Source organism: Pristis pectinata, chromosome 22 (genome assembly GCF_009764475.1).
Source record: "Pristis pectinata isolate sPriPec2 chromosome 22, sPriPec2.1.pri, whole genome shotgun sequence".
In the NCBI taxonomy this organism is placed as follows: Eukaryota; Metazoa; Chordata; class Chondrichthyes; order Rhinopristiformes; family Pristidae; genus Pristis; species Pristis pectinata.
Window position 1 is genome coordinate 16,290,485 of NC_067426.1, and position 20,439 is coordinate 16,310,923.

At 40.9% G+C, this 20,439-nt stretch overlaps 1 protein-coding gene across 1 annotated transcript in view; it reads right to left on the reverse strand.

The window, feature by feature from the left end:
* slc9a1a (solute carrier family 9 member A1a) overlaps window positions 1–20,439 on the reverse strand; it is a 39,521-nt gene that overhangs the window by 13,577 nt on the left and 5,505 nt on the right. The window contains exons 2-6 of the mRNA XM_052036350.1: window positions 14,379–14,839; window positions 13,941–14,191; window positions 13,364–13,581; window positions 7,706–7,902; window positions 4,370–4,459 (exon numbers count right to left, since the gene is read on the reverse strand). Coding sequence (XP_051892310.1) covers window positions 4,370–4,459; window positions 7,706–7,902; window positions 13,364–13,581; window positions 13,941–14,191; window positions 14,379–14,839 — 1,217 coding nt within the window. The remainder of the gene's footprint in view (window positions 1–4,369; window positions 4,460–7,705; window positions 7,903–13,363; window positions 13,582–13,940; window positions 14,192–14,378; window positions 14,840–20,439) is intronic.

A 20,439-nucleotide genomic window follows, 5' to 3' on the forward strand; every position in this document is an offset into this window, starting at 1 on the left:
TGGAAAGATACTGGAAACTATACTAATAGTAAAAGAGCATCCAGAAACATAAATTTAAAAATCAGCATGGATTCCAAAAGATTAAGACATACTTAACTAACCTGAGAGCATTTTTGAAGAAGTTATGGAAAGAGTAGACAAGGCTAATGCAGATTTCATTCACTTGGATTTTCAAAAAGGCCTTCGACAAGGTACCACATGGTAGGCTCAGGACAAAGGTTAGAGCATGTAGAATCAGGGACAAATAGCTGAATGGATAGCAAGTTAGCTAAATGAAAAAAAATAGAAAGCAGAGAGTAGGGGTGAAGGGTAGTTACTTAGATTGGAGCAAGGTAGAAAGCAGTATTCCATGAGATTAAGTGGTGGAACAATGTTATTCATAATTTATTTGATTATATTAACTTATGAATAAGTATTACTGTATTTATTATCATGTGAGAAATTAAGTGTCAAATAAACTTTAGCATAAATAAGTGTGATTTAATGCATTTCGGTAGGAAAAGCAGCATAATCTTTCAGAATTTGGAAAATAAAAAAATCGTAGGGGATAAAAAGGGGAAAAGATCTCAGGATATAAGTAAACAATCTGTTAACAATAACATTGCAGGTCAGCAAAAAAATGTTAAGAAAGTATTGGAACTTATTTCTAAGGTGCAAAATTTATCACTGACGAAGATATATAAAACATGCATATGATCCTTGTCAGGCTACATTTAGAGTAATGTACACAGTTCTAATCTGTATACTATGAAAAGAGGTCATAGTGACACCAGAAAAAGTAAAAATATGATTACAAATATGACATCAGAAAAGAAATTACAGATATTTAGATAAAGTGAACTGGCGATTTTATTTCTTTATAGAGACTAATAGAGGCCTTTAAAGTTCTGAAGGGGGTGGACAGGGTAGATGTTGAGAGAATATTTCCTCTTTTGGGAGACTTTTGGCAGTTAGTGCTGTTGCCCAAGAGCTCCTGGGACCCAGGTTTGATTCTGTCCTCTATTGTCAGTGCGGAGTTTGCACATTGTCTCCATAAATATGTGGAGTTTCTCTGGATGCTCTGGTTTCCTCACACAAAGGTACACTAACGGGTTAATTAGCTACTGCAATTTACTCTAGTGTAGGTTAAAGACAAAAAAGAATCATATTGGAGCTGATGGGCATGTGTGAAAGCGATTAAATTACAGGGATACAAGTAATAAGGAAAGGGGGAATAGGACTAATTGCTCCCTGGAAATGGACCAGAATGGCCTCCTGCTGTAATAGTTGTAAGTAGAAGATAATATTACTTAGCTGTTAGAATGTGGAGGCCACTACAAGAAGAAGTGGTTGAGGCAAATACCTTACATGTTTTCAAAAGTATATTAGCCATATGAGAGAAAGTTGTAGTAGTAAGATATGTTGAAAGATTGAGATGAGATTTCTGTAAAGGCAGAAACCAGTGTGCATAGGTACCAGAGTAGTAAATTGGGCTAAATGACCAATTTCTGAAATTAAAAAAAGAAAATACCGTAAATACTTTGCAGGTCAGCATCTGAGGAGACAGAAGCAGTTGGTGTTTCAAGTTGATGTCCTCTTGTCAGAACGAGAAAAAGTTGGAAATCAGGCAAAGAAGTGAGAAGGGTGGAGAGAACAAAGAGAATGTCTCTGATCAAATGCAGGGATTGATAGGGAATCTGGACCCTACCTCTGCTAATTGTACAAGAATTAAAATGCTTAAATTGATTAACCTATTTGATGAGCTAAATTGAGAGTAATCATTTCATTTCTGGCAGTAAAAATCCAGAACATGGGTGCTTAGCAAAACTACAATCAGCTTGTTCAGGAAAGATATCAAGAAACTCTCTTCACACAAAAGTAAGTGAAAATTTGATTTTGTCTTTCTCAAAAAGATGTTAACACAAGTAAATATTCTAAAACTAGATTGATTAAATTTTTTGGCCATGGCTTTCCAAGGTTATAAAACCCAATGTGGATTGATATAGTTAAGATACAGATGAGCTATGATCGAAGTGAATCATGGAACCCGATCAAGAGGCTGAATTGCCTACTTCTGTTCACAATGAGCACACAGTCATTGGATAATTAAATGCTTCCTGTAGAGTGAAAATCCTTCATTAGCATAGAGGCTTTAAATTACCCTATATAACAAATAACTTCACTCATGCTTAGACATTGTAGATCTCATTCTAGTTGTCCATTCTCCTCCCTTTCTCACACATCAACCCCTTTGCCGAGTTAGTTCAGTTAAGTTTAATAAGGGTAATAAGTTAATAAGGGTACTTGCAACTTTTCCATTCCATAAAGGATGCCTTTCACCTATCCCAACATGTTTTCCAGTCAATTAAATACATTGAAGTATAGTAACTATTTTAAGTTAAATGACAAAGCCAGTGTGGAAAAATTGGTCCAAGAAACAATGAAGTAAATGATCACTTAATTGTTTACATTATTGATTCAAGAATGAATATTCGTCATCATATCTTTTAGAACTCACTTGCTCTTCGAAATAGTTTCATAAGATCTTTTACATCCCCCTGAAAGGGTAAGTGAAATCTCTTTAACACCTTGTCTGAAGGATGGCACATCTCAGTTCAGGACTCCAAAAAATGACACTGGAGTGCTCTCAGTTCCTCTGGAGGAGGACGTGAACATTTGGCCTTCGAATTCAGGGACAAGAATGCTCCTTTTATGTCACTCTAGAGTATACAGTTAACCTTGCATGTCTTATTTCCCTTTGTAGCTGTCTCATGAAAATGATCCACACCTACAGCACTACAGTCAACCCCACACATATGACAAAAACCTCCATTTATACAGTGCTTTAAACATATCAAGGACAACCCAAAGTACTTCAGAATGTTATCAGAGATCTGACACCATGACATGGTCAAAGAATTGGTCGTAAGGAGTATCATAAAGGTAGAAAGAGAGGCACATAGTACTGAAATTCTTTCCCAAAACCTAAAGAGCCTTGGCAACTAAAGGTACAACTGCAAATAGTAAATAAATCAAATTCAGGGATATCCTAAAGGTAAAAACTGAAGAACAGCTTTCTCAAACAATCGTAGGGATTAGAGATACGGAGGGAGTGATCACAAAACAACTTTGAATTTTAAAAATCAAGGTACTACTAGACTAGGAATTACTGTAGGTCAGCAAGTTTAGAGACCAGGTGAACAGGACTTTCTGGGCAGAAGTTTTTGATGACCTAATTTTCCGAGATTAGAACACGGGAGGCTAGTCAGGATTATGCACAAGTAGTCAAAGGTAACAAAGGCATGGCTGAATTTCAGCAGCAGGTTAGCTGAAATGGAACTGTCAGTTGGATGTTACAGAAGTGAATTAGGCAGTCTTAGTGATGAAATGGATGAGGTCCATGTCAGATACAATAGCAAGATTGTGAACAGTCTGGTTCAGTTTGAGACAGTTGTTAGGGACAGGAATGCAGTCAGTGGTTAGGGAATGTAATTTGTGACAGGGATTGAAGACGACGGCTTTAATCTTCCCAATGTTTAAATAGGCAAAATTTCTGCTCATCCAGCACGGAGTGCCGCACAAGCACTTGCCAAGTTAAAGTCAGTGGAGAGGTCAAGAGAAATCATGGAGAGTTAAAGCTGGGTTTCACCAACATAAATGAGGAAACTGATGACTTGTTTTTGGATGATTTTGCCAAGTGCCAGTGATTTGATGAGAAGATAGGTTCAAGGTTGGAAATGTAGGGAAAAGAGAATGGTGGATGCTGCCAGCTGTTGTCAGTGTCTTTTGTCTTTCTCTGAAATATTCACTTAGTAAAGCAAAGTCCCTTGAATTCACGAGTGTCACAGAGTCTTCTCAGCCCCAACCAACTCCCATTAGTGGGCTTGCACACATCCATAAGCGAAGCATTCAGTCTCTCCAGTCAGTCTTGCATTTCAATTAGGCTACGGTCAATCTTGTATATCTATCCTGAAATACAGTGCTCAAAACCGATAGCAGTGCTCCAGATGGAGTCTAACTGTAGTTTTTTCCCACTGCGGCATTATTTGCAGCATACTTGAAAGACAAATATTCCATTAATCTTTTTTATTTCTTTGTAGCTGCCCAATAGCTTATCGTGGTTTCTGCACTTGGATTCTCAAATCTTTCTCTTCATTCATAGCTCCTGGGTTCTTGCAATTTAGATATTACTCTTATTCAACTTAGGTTGACTACAAATTCAACCACACTGAACACTATGTGTCATGGTTTTACCTACTTACTTAATCTTACTTTTTAAGTAAACTACACACATACTGTAATACCCACCATACAGAGGAGAAGTTCAGAGAGACAGTCCTTTAGAGATGACTGAACAATGAATCCAGAGAGCACAGATACCATTCCATACCTGTATGTGGATCTCTTCATTAATGGAACGTTTGGTGTCTTGTTTCTTCTTCACAGCAAGCAATTCAACCAATGGTCGAATAGTCATCCCCTGCCATCCATGGATAAAACCAGTTAGCACAATTCAAAAAAATCTTGTGGGTTTACCACCAGTTTCACAGAAAACAATGGATAATAGATTCTGAACAACTCTGTTACAGTCTGAGGCTTACCATTAGTGCTTTTGTTAAAAACACTATAAATGCAAGTTGTTTTAAGTGTAGAAAATTTAAAATATCAAAGAATATATCAACCAACAGATAGATTTTAAGGAGGCTCATAAGAGGGGTAGAAATGTAGTGGCTTAGGGAGGGAATTATAAAGCCTAGGTCCTAGTCTTCTGAAAGTGACATCATGGTATGATTTTACTCCAAAGGACAGAATTCAACTCTTGATAAAGATCCAAGTAGATCATAGGGTCATTCATAATTTGTTGTTTAAGGGATACAAGGTCTTAATTATTATCCCAAAATTCTATAACATAACAAAGGTAATTACCATTGCAATATGTAAATAAGGTGACGCATAAGAGACTGATTAATAAGATGAGAGGTCATGGAATTACAGGTAGGATAACAGAATGGGTGGAGCATTGGCTGGTTGGCAGGAAGCAAAGGGTGGGAACAAAAGGATCTCGTTCTGGTTGGCTACCGGTTACTAGTGGTGTTCCGCAGGGGTCGGTGTTGGGGCTGCTTCTTTTTACCTTGTATATTAACGATTTGGATGATGGAGTAAATGGTTTTGTGGCTAAGTTTGCGGTGACACCAAGATAGGTAGAGTAGAGAGTATTGAGGAGACAGGAAGGTTTAGGAGAATGGGCAAGGAAACGGCAGATGAGATTCAATGTTGAGAAATGTGCGGTTGTACACTTTGGAAACAGAAATAAACGGGCAGATTATTATCTAGAAGGAGAGCAAATTCAAAGTACAGAAGTACAAGGGGACTTGGGGGTACTCGTGCAGGATACCTTAAAGGTTAACCACCAGGTCGGATCGGTGGTAAAGAAAGCGAACGCTATGTTGGCATTCATTTCGAGAGGTATAGTGTATAAAAGTAAGGAAGTGTTGATGAGGCTCTACGGGGCACTAGTGAGGCCTCATTTGGAATACTGTGCACAGTTTTGGGGCCCATATCTTAGGAAAGATGTGCTGATGTTGGAGAGGGTTCAGAGGAGATTTACGAGGATGATTCCTGGAATGAAAGGGCTTACGTATGATAAGCATTTGTTGGCTCTTGGACTGTACTCACTGGAGTACAGGAGAATGAGAGGGGACCTCAGAGACATTTAAGATGTTGAAAGGACTGGACAGAGTAGATGTGGCTAGGCTGTTTCCCTTGGTGGGTGAGTCCAGGACCAGAAGGCACAATCTTAGAATTAGAGGGTACAGGTTTAAAACAGAGATGAGGAGAAATTTCTTTAGCCAGAGGGTGGTGAATTTGTGGAACTCCTTGCCACATACAGCAGTGGAGGCCAGATCATTGGAGGCGTTTAAGGAAGAGATAGATAGATATCTAAATAGTTGGGGTATCAAGGGATATGGGGGTAAGGCCGGAAATTGGGGTTAGAATAGTGTGTTGTTTTTTTTTGCCCCCCCCCCAATTTCTCATTTCTTTTTCTTTTTTCCCTTTTCCTTGGAGCAGACTCGATGGGCCGAATGGCCTACTTCTGCTCCCTTGTCTTGTGATCTTGTGATCTAAGTTAAGTTCATGGAAACTTAACTCCCAACTGGCTCCTGGTCTTATAAGATATCTACCTTAAAACTCTCATCCTCACATTCACATACCTACATGGCTTTGACCCTCCCCATCCTAGCATTCTAAGGTCATTACCTTTCTTGAACTCAAACTTCTTCCACACTTCCAATTTACATCATTTCACTTGACATGAGTTGCCTACATACTAAACACTAGAATATCCTTCCCAGACTTTCCTTCCTGTTAAGCCACTCCTTAAAACTTTGACGAAGCTTTTGATCACCTTTCCAAAAATCTCTTGGTGCATCTATGTGACCGATTGCATTGCGAAATCACTCATTTTTTAAAAAAAAATTATTTGCAGCGTGGTAACAGGCCCTTCTGGCCCAATGAGTCTGCGCCGCCCATTTTAAACCCAAATTAACCTACCAGTACGTCTTTGCAATGTGGGAGGAAACTGGAGCACCCGGAGGAAACCCACGCAGACACGGGAGAACGTACAAACTCCTTACAGACAGCGACGGGAATCGAACCCCAATTACTGGCACTGTAATAGCGTCGCACTGACGTCTTGGGATAGTTTTCTACATTAATGACTCCATATTGTTACGGACTAGGTTACTATTGGTGAATGTCCCTTTAAGATAGAGCACAGTGTGTGTGTGGGGTGGTTACGACAACAGAAGATAAAGGATGTAATGACATTTTTGAAGCAGTCAGTCGGGGGGGGGGGGAGGAGGAAGGGGGAGGGGGAAGCCACTAGTTTCTCCATCGATGGATGAAAAACAGTAACTGTGTCTGTCACTACAATCCACGTATGGATTTTTGGAGTAATCCGGTGGGGTCCACTTTGTCATTAACCTGTAGAGGGATACAGGTATCTGTGTGGACAGCCACGATTCAGATGCCTTTCGGGGTGGCAGATACTTCAGAACAAAGCAGTGGAGTTCACTTTGTTGTTGACCTGTAGAAGGAAACAGGTATTTGTGTGGACGGCCACGATTCGAGAGCCTTTCAGGGTGAGGCAGATGCGGTGGAGTGGTCACTGCTGAGTAAACACTGAGGTGTTGTTTGGGTTCCAAAGTGGAACATTTGGATTTCGTAATTACTCTCTATTTTCTCTCTACGTTTTGTCTTCAGTCAACGGTGGTTGTTGAAGAAGCCTTTGCTCACGTTTCACCTTATGGCTTGTTGAACTGAACTTTGAGAACTATTCCTGGACCTGGAGTTTGGGAATTTGCCACACACACTTTGAGTTTAGTTTTTGGGGTTAATGTTTAAGATTTAACATTTTTACTTCTAATATTCTAACATTTTTACTTTTATTTTTCTTATTACTATAAGTAGTTATTAATAAAGTAGTTTTTAACACTTATACATGACTCAGTGTGTTTCTTTTGTTGCTGGTTCATAACAAAATAAACAGGCTTTTATGGTTGATCTGGGCCCCTGCAGCAACAAAGTTGCACCTTGCATGGAATCACATGGGGTCCACACATAAATGATGAAGCGATGTACCCTCCCCTGCCCTTACACCAAAACACACCAGCCCCGGAGTACACATGCAATTTACAAGTGGAGATTAACTAAAAAATATAAAGACCTGAACAAACACGGTGAAGAAGATGAGGGTAATAATGGCAGTGAGGAACATGGCTCGAGGGAATGTGTTATTCAGTAGGTAGCCAAGTGAAAAGGCGATAGCTCCTCGTAGACCCCCGTATGAAATTATGAACTGGTCCTTGGGAGTGAGTTTCACAATGCGGAATCTGTTAAGTATGAAAGTCAGACCTAGGACACCTGAAAGAAAATTGCACAGTCAGTAAGATGCACACTGGCTACCATCTTCCCATGACTTTTCACCGATTCCACACCCATTTCCCCCCCAACCCACCCAGGCTGCCATGTGCACTCAATTTGTCCATGCGTGCTCAATTTGTCCATGCGTGCGTGTTCAGCAGGTGCTCCTGATTTTTGTTTTTTTATATACTATCCATGTATATACATAGATAGAAATGTGGTTGGTATTAAAGTTTAAGTGAAATTTATTACTGAATTACTTGTTTGCTGATTACATTTGCAAGGGCTGACCACAACAACGTTAGAACAATTATTGATGGCTAATTATGGTACGAGCCTGGTATCTATGGTATTCCTCTTTTATCAGATCAGATACTCAATCAAGTTACTTTTTTTTAAAAACTATTGTGTGGGTTTGAAGACAGAATAAATTATTCTATCCTTTTGCTTTCTTTCATCAGTTCAGCTCCCCATTGTTCACAGCAAGGGGTTCAGAAGCCGAGTGACTAGTGCATTCCAACCAGCCACTCAACAGCACCCAGTGGTAGTGGGAACACATGGGAATACTGACACTCCTGCAAAGGCTCTACCTAAAATAGAGACTTAAAAAAGTAAACTTCTTATCAAACACTCTCGGCATAAATCCAACAGGGTTAGAAACAAAGCAATCCCTCCTTCACTCTGACCCATCAAATATTCCCTGGCCAAGTACATCACGGATTAGATAGAACAAAACCCTCTTTGCATTATCCTATCAACCACGCCAAATGATGATACAGTACATGTTGTATATAAAGTTACCTGACATTGTTCAATAAAAACAATACATCTCATACTGATGTGCATGTTCTGTTGCTCATGATATATATCAGCCAGAGTATACAAAAAATAGTTCGTTAATGTAGGATATTCTCTTTCTATGATGTTTCTGCAGTCTCAATGAGGAAATGGTCAACTGGCAAAGTCCATGGTCCAATCTCATCATGCCTACCATTTTCTTGTCTTCAGTCACATGAGGACATTTCCAATAGCAGCCATTTCATAGAAATTATAGTAAAGAAAAAGACTACTTAACTCAGCTGGTCTTTTCTTTAAACATCATTTACTGTACCCACCCTTTTGTTAAGGAAAAGAGATAGATCGAATAACTTTAGGCAATCACCCTTGCACTGATATTGGACACATTATTGGAAAAAACTCTGAATTAACCAAGGACAGTCAGCCGGAAGCTATAAACAGAAATTTTCTTGGTAACTTGACTGAATTTGAGGATGTAACGAGGAGTGTCGAAGAAAATGGTGCCTAAATGCCTCTTAAGCACCACTATCGTGTCTGCTTTCCCCACCACCCCTGGCAGCACGTTCCAGGCACCTACCACTCTGTGTAAAACAAGAAATTAACCTGCACTTCTCCTTTAAACTATCCCCCTCTCACCTTAAAGCTTAAGTCCTTTAGTATTTGACATTTCTACCCTGGGAAAAAGACTCTGACTATCTATCCTATCTATGCCTCTCAAATTTTATAAACCTCTGCCAGTTCTCCTCTCGGCCTCCAAAGCTCCAAAGAAAACAATCCAAGTTTATCTAACCTCCTCTTAGAGCTAATACTCTCTAATCCAGGCAGCATCCTGAAGAACCTCTTCTGTAACTTCTCCAAAGCCTCCATATCCTTCCTGTAATGGGGCAACCAGAACCCCATGCAATATTCCAAATGCTGCTTAACCAAAGTTTTATATCGCTGCAACATGTCTTACTGTGTTATACTCAATGCCCTGACCAATGAAGGCAAGCACACCATACACCTTCTTTACCACCCTATCTACTATGTTGCCACTTTCAGGGCGCCAGGGACTTGCACCTAAGATCCTTCTTTACATCAATGCTCCTAAGAGTCCTGCCATTTACTGTATACTTTCCTCTTGCATTTGACTTCCCAAAGAGCAGCACCTCACACTTACCCAGATTAAATACCTTCTGCCATTTCTCCTATATCTCAGCTGATCTATATCCCGCTTAATCCTTTGACAACCTTCTTTACTATCCACAACTCCACCAATTTTTGTATCGTCTCCAAACTTTCTAATCAGCCCATCACCATTTTTGTCCAAGTCATGTACACATATATACAGCAGTGGTCCCAGCACTGAACCCTGTGGAACAGCACTAGTCATGGACCTCCAGTCAGAATGACACCCCTCCACCACTACTCTGTCTTCTCTCACCAAGCCAATTTTGAATCCAGTTTACCGAGTGACCATGGATCCCATGCATCTTAATCTTTTGGATCAGCCTACTGTTACGGATTAAGTTACTATTGGTGAATGTCCCTTTAAGATGTAGCAGTAGTGTGTGTGTGTGTGTGTGTGTGTGTGTGTGTGTGTGTGTTTGTGGCGTGATGACGACAACAACAAGAGGTAAGGACGTGATGATGTTTTTAGAGCAGTCAGTCAGTCAGAGAAGAGGAGAGGGAGAGAGACACCAGCCTGCTGGTCTCTGTATCGATGGATGAAAAACAATAACTGTGTCTGTCACTACAATCCACGTATGGATTTTTGGAATAATCCAGCGGAGTCCACTTTGTCGTTAACCTGTAGAAGCAAACAGGTATTTGTGTGGACGGCCACGTCTCGGATGCCTTTCGGGGTGGCAGATACTTCGGAACAAAGAAATGGAGATCATCAGTGATTGAGGTGTTGTTTGGGTTCCATTGTGGAACATTTGGATTTCGTAATTACTCTCTATTTTCTCTCTACATTTTGTCTTCAGTCAACGGTGGTTGTTGAAGAAGCCTTTGCTCACGTTTCACCTTACAGCTTGCTGAACTGAATTTTGAGAACTATTCCTGGACTTGAAGTTTGGGAATTTGCCACACACATACTTCGAGTTTAGTTTTTGGGGTTAATGTTTAAGATCTAACATTTTTACTTCTAACACTCTAACATTTTTACTTTTATTTTGCTTATTATCATAAGTAGTTATTAATAAAATAGTTTTTAACACTTATACATGACTCGGTGTGATTCTTTTGTTGCTGGTACGTGACACTACTATGAGAGACCTTGTCTAATGCCTTACTAAAGTCCATGTAGTAACATCCACTGGCCTACCCTTATTGCTATCTCCTCAAAAAACTCAATTTAGAAGGCATGACCTGCCCACACAAAGCCATGCTTTTCCAAACGTGAGTAAATCCTATCCCTAAGAATCTTCTCCAATAGCTTCCACTGATGTGAGACTCACTGGCCTATAATTTCCAGGATTATCCCCATTGCCCTTCTTAAACTAAGGAACAACATTGGCTAGTCTCCAGTCCTCTGGGACCTTGCCTGTGGCTAGAGAGGATACAAAGATCTTTGTCAAGACCCCAACAATCTCCTCTCTTGCCTATCTCAATAACCTGGGATAGATCCCATCAGGCTCTGGGGTCTTATCCACCTTAATGATCTTCAATAAACCCAACACAACCTCCATCTTGACCTCAACATGCCCTAGACTATTAGCATACCCCACACTGATCTCACTATCCTCCACGTCCTTCTCGACACAAAGTACTCATTTAGTACCTCACCCACATCCTCTGGCTCCAGGCATAAATTGCCTCATTTATCCTCGAGTGATCCTAATCTCTCTTTAGCTATCCTATTGTTTTTTAACGTATGTATAAAAGGCTTTTGTATTTTCCTTAATCCTACTTGCCAAGGACCTTTCGTCGTCCCCTTTGGCCATCCTAATTCCCTGTTTGAGTTCTTTACTGCTCTCCTTATATTCCTCAAGGCCCCTGTCTGATTTCAGCTTCCTAAAGCATACATATCGTTCTTTTCCCTTTGACTAAATTTACAACATCCCTTGTCATCCAATGTTCCCAAACCTTGCCCTTCCTCCTTACTGGAACATGCCAGTCCTGAATTCTGATCAGCTGGCCTTTGAACAACTCCCATATGCAAGATGCAGACTTCAAGCTGCTCCCAATCTACTGTCCTGCCGAATAATATTGTAATTTGCCTTCCCCCCCCCCTCCCCCCCCACCCCCACATTGAGCACATTCCCCTGAGGTCCAGACCAAATATTCATAACCATCTTAAAACTTGAGGAGTTGTGACCCAAAATGCTCTCCTACTGAATCCCCAATCACCTGGCCAGGCTAGTATCCCAATACAAAGGTATAGAATGGCCTCTCCTCTAATTAGACTATCTACATACTGTTTCAAGAAATCCTCTTGGACGAACCTAACAAATTGTTGGTAAGGGCAAACAGGGAAATACACAATAAGTGGTAGGGCACTGAGAATTGCAGATGAGCACAGGAACCTGAAAGTCCAGGTCAAAAGGTCCCTGAAGGTAAAAGTCAAATAGGTGGTTAGGTGTTCAGATGATTTTTATTTTGTTGGCCAAGGCATGGAATACAAGAACAGGTAAATCTTAATAGAATTGTATAAAATGTTAGTTAGGTGATACATGAAGTGGTTCCTGTCACTACATCACTGGAAAGATGTGAGAGCACTTGATAGGGTTAACAGGAAATTTACAAGGACATAAATTTTTCTATCTCTGATTATCAGGTGTGATTGACTTTGAGTTATTTTCACTGGAGCACAGTAGACTGAAGAGGGACTTAATTGAAGTATTAAAAATTATGAGAGGACTAGATACATTAACAGGAACAACATATTCCTTTTAACAGAGAGATCTATTGACTTACAAGCAGAGGTAATAGATAAGATTAGAAGGGAGTTGACAAATAATTTTTGTTCATCCAAAATGTCTCAGAGGTCTGAACCATCCTTTCAGGCAGTGAGTTAGGACAGAAGCCCATGTCTTACTTAAAAAGGACTTGGAGCACCACTTGTTCTCTAACCCATATGGACATAGCCTGAGTACTGGGAAGTGAGATTGGTCAAAATAGCTTGTTTTCTGCTGGCACTGGCACATTAGGTCGACAGGGCTCTTTCTGTGATGTAAATTTCTATAACTTGTGGTGGTTGTGCTCCTTAATGTCACCATACTGCCAGAGCACTAAGGCATTTGAAACACGTTTGACTTCCTCAGTTAGATTCCAACTAAGATCTGGTAACTCAGCGTCTACAAATTAAATCTTTGGGGTTCAATAACATGAATGTGAGACATACAGCAAGAGGTGAAGGCAGCCAAAATTCCAAAGAAAGTTTCAACATGGACTCCTCCAATAGCCACCATAAAGTGCCCTCGTCAACTGTAAGTTTGATCAGAGCACCTGGATATCTCAAGGCCAAATTACAGGCAATTTTCTGTTGTGAACTTTCACTTATTAGAAGCTATTTACATGAAGAAAGTGTATACTCTATAGCAAGGAGTAGGAACAAATTCCAGCAGGTCAAATATGAGTTTACATGACAATGTTACAACTTGTTACAACTAAAATAAACTCAGTATTTTAACAAACAGCCCACACCTTCACTCTACCCCAGGTTCACGTGCAGTCTTACCAAGGACTCGACCAATCAGGCAGAATATCACCGTGCAGGACACGAAGATCCAGTTCCAATCATGTTCTCCAGCAAATGTGGACACACCCAGAAAGATGAAGATGAGAGTCTCACTGACACTACTCCACATCTTCAAGAAGTACTTAATGGTGGTGTGTGATTTATGAGATATGTTTGCCTCCACATAAGGACGCATGACTGCACCACAGGCAATAAGGCTGCAAAACACAACAAGCAATACCTAACTCAACCAGACACACTGAATATGCACAAAATATCCCTATGACAGTCTTTCTAAACTAGGTGAAAGGATTACACAAGCAAATAATTATTGATACAAGAGGAAGAAGAGACATCATCTGACATGCCTCCCTGAACACACTTTCCCATTATCACCACATGGTTTAGGAATAGTCTGATCCCAACACTGCACCCACCCCATTATTTGCAGGCTCCCACAACATCAACAGAGAAAGGAATCCAAACCTACTAAGTACATTATAAATCATGGTAGAAAAACAATGATTCTCACATGTTAACAAAACATTTTCTGTACAGTAGTTTCAAGGTCACTTACGCCATGATTCCTGACAGATGGAAGAGCTCCGAACACAAGTAACCCATGTAACTGTAGAGGAAAACAAAGAGAGGCTCGATAACACGAATGCGAGATGTGAAGCGGGAGGTGAAGGCAGCCAAAATTCCAAAGAAAATACCAACAAGGACACCTCCAATAGCCACCACAAAAAACGACAGGAGTCCCAGGACCACTTCCTTGGCTCCAATTACAGAGGCAGAAGCAAGTTCATCAAAGAGGTGATACAGCACCTATTTGAATAAAACACACGTCAACAAATTATATGGCTCAAGAGCACCACACATCTGCTCATTCAAATACAGGCATAATTCCTGCACAGATTTGACCAGGAGAATTCAGAATTCCTTTTCTGGTCTCTGCTGAGCCACGAATCTAAACAGGAATTGGGTCAAATGGAAACAAATATGTTACACTCACCACAGTCACTGCATCATTGAGCAAAGACTCTCCGAACACCAGGATGTGCAGCAATTCATTGATGTGAATCTCTTCAAAGACAGCCAGCACCGCCACAGGATCCACAGCTGAAGTGATGCTGCCAAACACCAGGTTGGACAATAGACTAATATGTTGCAGTTCACTGGGCCCGAACTGGCACACTGCATACATCAGTAGTCCAACAAAAAATGCATTCCATAGTGTTCCAATCACTGCAAAGCTCAGTATTGTTCCCAAGTTCTCTGTGAAAGGTCTAATTGGCAAGAAGTAGCCAGCGTCCAAAATGATGGGGGGAAGGAGAAAAAAAAAGAATACATCTGTCCTCAAGATAGGTGGCTCTGATCCTACACCCTTTATCAGACCTCCTACAACAAGGCCCACACACACCAGCACGCAGCTCTCTGGGACAATCGAGGACACCTTTGGGAGATAGTGAAAACCTAAAAATATAAAACAACCAACAGTCAATTGGTAAAAATATTCCGTTTAATAACAAAAAGCATTGGTAACAGGTGGAAAGTGAGATTCTGGATCACAAGCTGCCGAACCCTTCCTAAAAATCAACAAAACTCATCTTTGGAGCGGCACAGTGGTGCAGCTAGTAGAGGCGCTGCCAGGCTCAATCCTGACCTTGGGTGCTGCTTGCACATTCTCCCTGTGACCACATGGGTTTCCTCTGGGTACTCCAGTTTCCTCCTACATCCCAAAGACAGTGGGTAGGTTAATTGACCACTGCATATTGTCCCTAGCATGTGTGTGACTGGACTGTTGCAGGGTTTCGACCCAAAATGTCAACAGTTCCTTTCCTCCCACAGATGCTGCTTGACCTGCTGAGTTCCTCCAGCAGATTGTTTGTTGCTTAAATAGAAGAGGATTTAGGGTTCACTCGATTTAATGCCTACAGTACAAAATATTAAAGTTGAAACACAATAGTGAATCTATATAAAACCTCATTAAACCACCTCATTAAAGGACTATGCACAAGTTTGGGTTCTTTGGGGGAAGCACGGTACTTTGGGGGAGGCAGGCACGGTAGCATAGTGGTTAGCATAATGCTTTACAGCGCCAGCGACCTGGGTTCAAATCCGGCCACTGTCTGTAAGGAGTTTGTACGTTCTTCCTGTGTCTATGTGGGTTTCCTCCGGGTGCTCCGGTTTCCTCCCACATTCCAAAGATGTACAGGTTAGGAAGTTACAGGCATGCTATGTTGGTGCCGGAAGTGTGGCGACACTTGCGGGCTGCCCCCCAAAAACCACTATGCAAAAGATGTATTTCACTGTGTGTTTCGATGTACATGTGACTAATAAAGATCTTCTCTAAAGTTAAGGTAACAAAGAGGATGCAATCTAGATTCAGTAGTATTTCTTTTGGCATGAGGAAATACCAGTACAAGTGTAAACTTTAATTAAGTGTTTCTCATTGTAGCTACTGAATGATTTGATTAAAGTATTTGAAACTATGCCAGGGTGTGGCAGAGTAAATAGAAACAGACTGCTTGAGGTGATTACAGGTCTAAATTAAGGGGACAGGGATGTAAAACTAAGAGGTCTGAGACATTTAATAATAAGATTTGTATGTTTGTGGAACCTTGTTGAAGTAGCAGATAGCACACAGAAATCACACTTCCATTGAATGTGGAGAACGGTGGGATAGAAGGTACAGACGAGGGGATCTCTGACAGGCTGGAGTAAGAGCAGAAGTGTGGGAAATAGGGGAGACAAGACTAAGAGCTCTGTCAATTATGATCGAGAGGAAGCCATGGTTACGGATAAAGGAAGTTACCCAAGGTGCTCTAGTGTAGAAAGTCTGATCATCAGAACAGACGCGACAGAGACCGAGAAACTGGAAGAATGGAATGCAGCCCTTACAGGAACCAGCTTGAGAGGTTCAATATCTGCCCATTTACCTTGTCCCTTCCTAACATCCAGTCACTCAAACTGACCTTCCGAGTGAAGCAGCAATTCACCTGCCCTTTCTCCAGTTTAGTGTACTTATGTTACAGTCTGGTGCAATGCAGTCTCCTCGACACTGGAGAAAGCACAAGCAAATTGGTGAGAGCTCCGTGGAACACCTCTGCTCAGTCTACAAGGGTGACCCTAAGTTTCACAAGCTTGTCACTTTAGTTCTCCATTTCAGTCTATGGCTTCCTGCACTGTTCCAATAAAATCCACTTCAGCTCAAACAATAGCACTTCATCTTCCTTCTAGGCACTTTGCAGTTCTTGGAACTCAATAGTGAATTCAAGCATTTCAGATAACTGGCTTTTCCTGTTTGTCCTAATGCAAAGGTGATCCACCTCATCTCAACTTTTCTCTCTCTAGAGGAGTCTCTCTCTTTTCTCTCTCTACTGCTGCCTAATCTGCTGGGTACTTCCAACATTCTCTTTTATTTCAGATTTTCAACAACTGCTGTGTTCTATCTCTCACAGTTCCAACAGGTTCTTTTGTTTTTCCTTCTCCTACTGCCCTAATTCATCTATTAATTCGACAGCTCTCTACACTTTTAAACACTCCCTTGTTTTTACTCCTCTGTTTCTGATAGAGTCATTGACCTGAAAGGTTAACTCTGTATGTCTCTCCATAGAATGCTGCCTGACTTGTTGAGTATTCTTAGCAACCTTTTTCCTATGACACCAACACATACTGGTTGATCTGCACCAATTTGCCTCTTTTCTCCATTGTAAATGTATAAATATTCTTATCAGGACATTTTTCATGATCAATACTGCTTTAGACCAAGTGTTTTCTAAGGCAGCACAGTACCACAGCTAGTAGAGGTGCTGCCTTAGTGCCAGTGATTCAGGTTCAATCACTATTCTCTGTGGAGTTGACTCATTTATCCTGTGACTGCATGGGTTTCCTCCGGGTGCTCCATTACCTCCTACATCCCAAAGACTTGCAGGTTGGTTAATTAATATCGCACTGTAAATTGTCCTTAACATACAGCTAAATTGTAGAATCTGGTAGTGGAGGCTGTGCGGGGACAGGGGGGTGGGCGGAGTTGAAAATACAGGGAGAACAGATTACACGGAAAATTAGTGGGGAATGGGATTACTCTGTGATCCAGCATGGGCTCAATGGACCAAATAGCCTTCTCCAACATCATATGGAAATTTGGGATATGGAAAGTCATTCTTAGTGACAGATAACGAGCTCCCTGATGGGTTTCAAACTTCTGTTGCCCAAATAGAACACATCTGTCCATGAGACTGGATGTTGAAGCTTAATTACAACTTGTTACTTCACCATTTTTACACAGAGAGTGGTGGGTGCGTGGAACGCGCTGCCGGCAGATGTTGTAGGGCAGATACATTAGGGACATTCAAGAGGCTCTTAGATAGACATAAGAATGATAGAAAAATAGGGGGCTGTGTGGGAGGGAAGGGTTAGATAGATCTTAGAGCAGGATAAAATGTTGGCACGACATTGTGGGCCGAAGGGCCTGTACTGTGCTGTAGAGTTCTATGTTCATTGCATCCATGATATAGCATTCATGAAATATGAACAATATGGAAGACAACATTTGTGTTGTCCAGGTTTGGTGAAAGGGCATTCACTGGAAAGTTTAGCTTGTCTCTGTCTCCACAGATACTCCCTGACCTTGTGAGTATGTCCACCAATTTCTTTTATTTCAGCAATTTGCTTTTGGATCATTCGGCCAAGAAAAATGAAAGTGCTGGTGATGCTCACTGTATTAGCACCACCGAACTACAGATCCTGGATTAGAAGGCATTCTCTGTGCTGGAGTCACATCTGGCACAAAAGACAGTCATGGTTGATGAAGCCCAAAGGTGCAGGTCCTGGTCACTACCTTTGATGCAACTATCAAGCTCCTTTACCTGTTCTCTGGATCTAGGGTTCAGCTTATAAATAGTAACATCTCCAAGAAGACAGCCTAATCACTTTATCTTGACATTCAAAGGTATTACCATTCATGAACCCCCAACTGGATCAACTGAACCAGCCATATAATTACAGACCTACCACAAATGGTTATCTACCTCCTGTCACACAACAGGCTTGTGCGGCTTCACCCATAACAATATTCTACAAGTAGACACTAGACAAGACAAACAAGTGACTTCATGGGTTCCTAACCCACTATCTTAAATATCCACACCCTAAATAGTGCAATGTGACTGTAGTATATAGCGTTTACGGGATAAACTGGTGTAACTTGGCAAGATATTTTTGTTAATTTGCTAATTCCTACTTACAACTTCCACCAGCTTGAAGGGCAAAACTAGGAGGCTTATGGAAAAAAAATCACGTCACACCATCTTGAGTTGGAGATATATGACTGTTCCTTCATCACAGCTGGGTCTAAATCCAGCAAACCCTTACCTAGCAGCATTACAGCGGTAACTTCATCATTCAAAAAGTCAGCTTCTTAAAACAGCAACTAGGGATGGGCAATAAACACTAACATTAACGAACACTTTCACATCCTGAGAATGAATTTTCAGAGGTATAATGTCTGAGATAACAACAAATGTTTTGAAAGACCTGCCTCATATGGAAAATGAGTCGCAACTGAACCAAATGCAGGATAAAACAGTGAGTGTAGGAGTAATTACAATGCACTGGAGAATATGTGGTAACTGTTTATTTGGAAGGGCACATTGACAGTGACTATGATTAAGTTAATTAAGACTCGGGGTAAAACCCAATTTCTAATGATCCGCTGTCAGTCTCACAGTGAATCTTTCTGATCAGCTGAAGGCTACAAGTGCTGTCTTTCAGGGGCAGAGACCATGTAGAATGGTGGTAAAAGAGCTGGTGAATTTTTTCCAATTTTGCCATTATATATCCCTCAATTAAAATGAAAAAAAATCAAAATGTACGTCTTAGAGGAGATCAAAAATAGATAATGTAGAACTATCCTTCTTTCCAGCTGTTAGTTCAGATCCTTATAGGTTCCCCAGTGTAAATATGACAAAGATTTCTGACTCTTACTGCCTTTCTGGCAGTGAGTTTTAGGCTCCTGCTATTCAGTTACTGAAAAAAAACATTTCCTCAACCCCTCTCCAATTGTTCTACCAATTGACTTAAATCCATGCCCCAAGTTACTGTCCTCTCTGCTAAGGGAAAAAGGTCTGACCCTTGTTCAATGACATATACAATTTTATACACTTCAGTTAAAATGTCAATAACATATATCACAAAAAGCAAGGATCCTAATTCAGTCTTTTGACGGCAATTCCTTATACAGGATGCTGATCAGGACTATACTCTGAACGGACTGCAGAAGTTTAATCAGTTGTTATGGAGACCTGCGAGAAATACAATCAGATAATGGGTCTCATTTTGCAGGACAAACTGTGAAAGACTCGACAGCCAGCAAAAGGCATTTATTGGGTGTATCACATGCCCCTTTACCGCCAAGCATCTGGGCTGATTGAGAGGATGAATAGACTTTTGAAGCAACAAATCTGAATGTTAACACCAACCCACACCCTACGGGGTGACTGGCTTTACTACCCCAAGCCTTGTACAACCTGACTAACAGACCCTTACCCCAAGGATCACTTGTAACTAGAATGATTAAGCATACCCCAGAACCTGAGGAAGAAGCAGGCACTGCAGAAGGGGTTCCCACAGTGGGTGGGAGAGTATAGGTGCACATGCCAAATTCTCTGGCTTGCAAGGGGGAGATTGTGGCAAATGGAGACAGTAACACTTACTGGGTGTCAGTGCAAGGGAAAGACCGTTTGGTGTGTTTAAACAGGGAGAAATTGATGGAACAAGAATCATCCCGAAATTTCTGAAAACTGATAATAACAGATGCTTTGTTTTCTTTTTGGTGGAATGAAGGTGTTGGAATTAATCTTTTCAATGGCATGGACCCTCCTTCAGGTAGATAGTATCGTCTGCACATGCTGGAAGAACACACAGGGATCTTGCCCCAATATGACAGAGGAGACTTTCTCCAATGCGATAACCCTCCAGCACGCATTCTGCTATAATTGTAATATTAGTTGTGCTTGTAATGCAGTTTATTTTAGCTTACTTGTTTTATTACCCATAAGCAACTTACATTA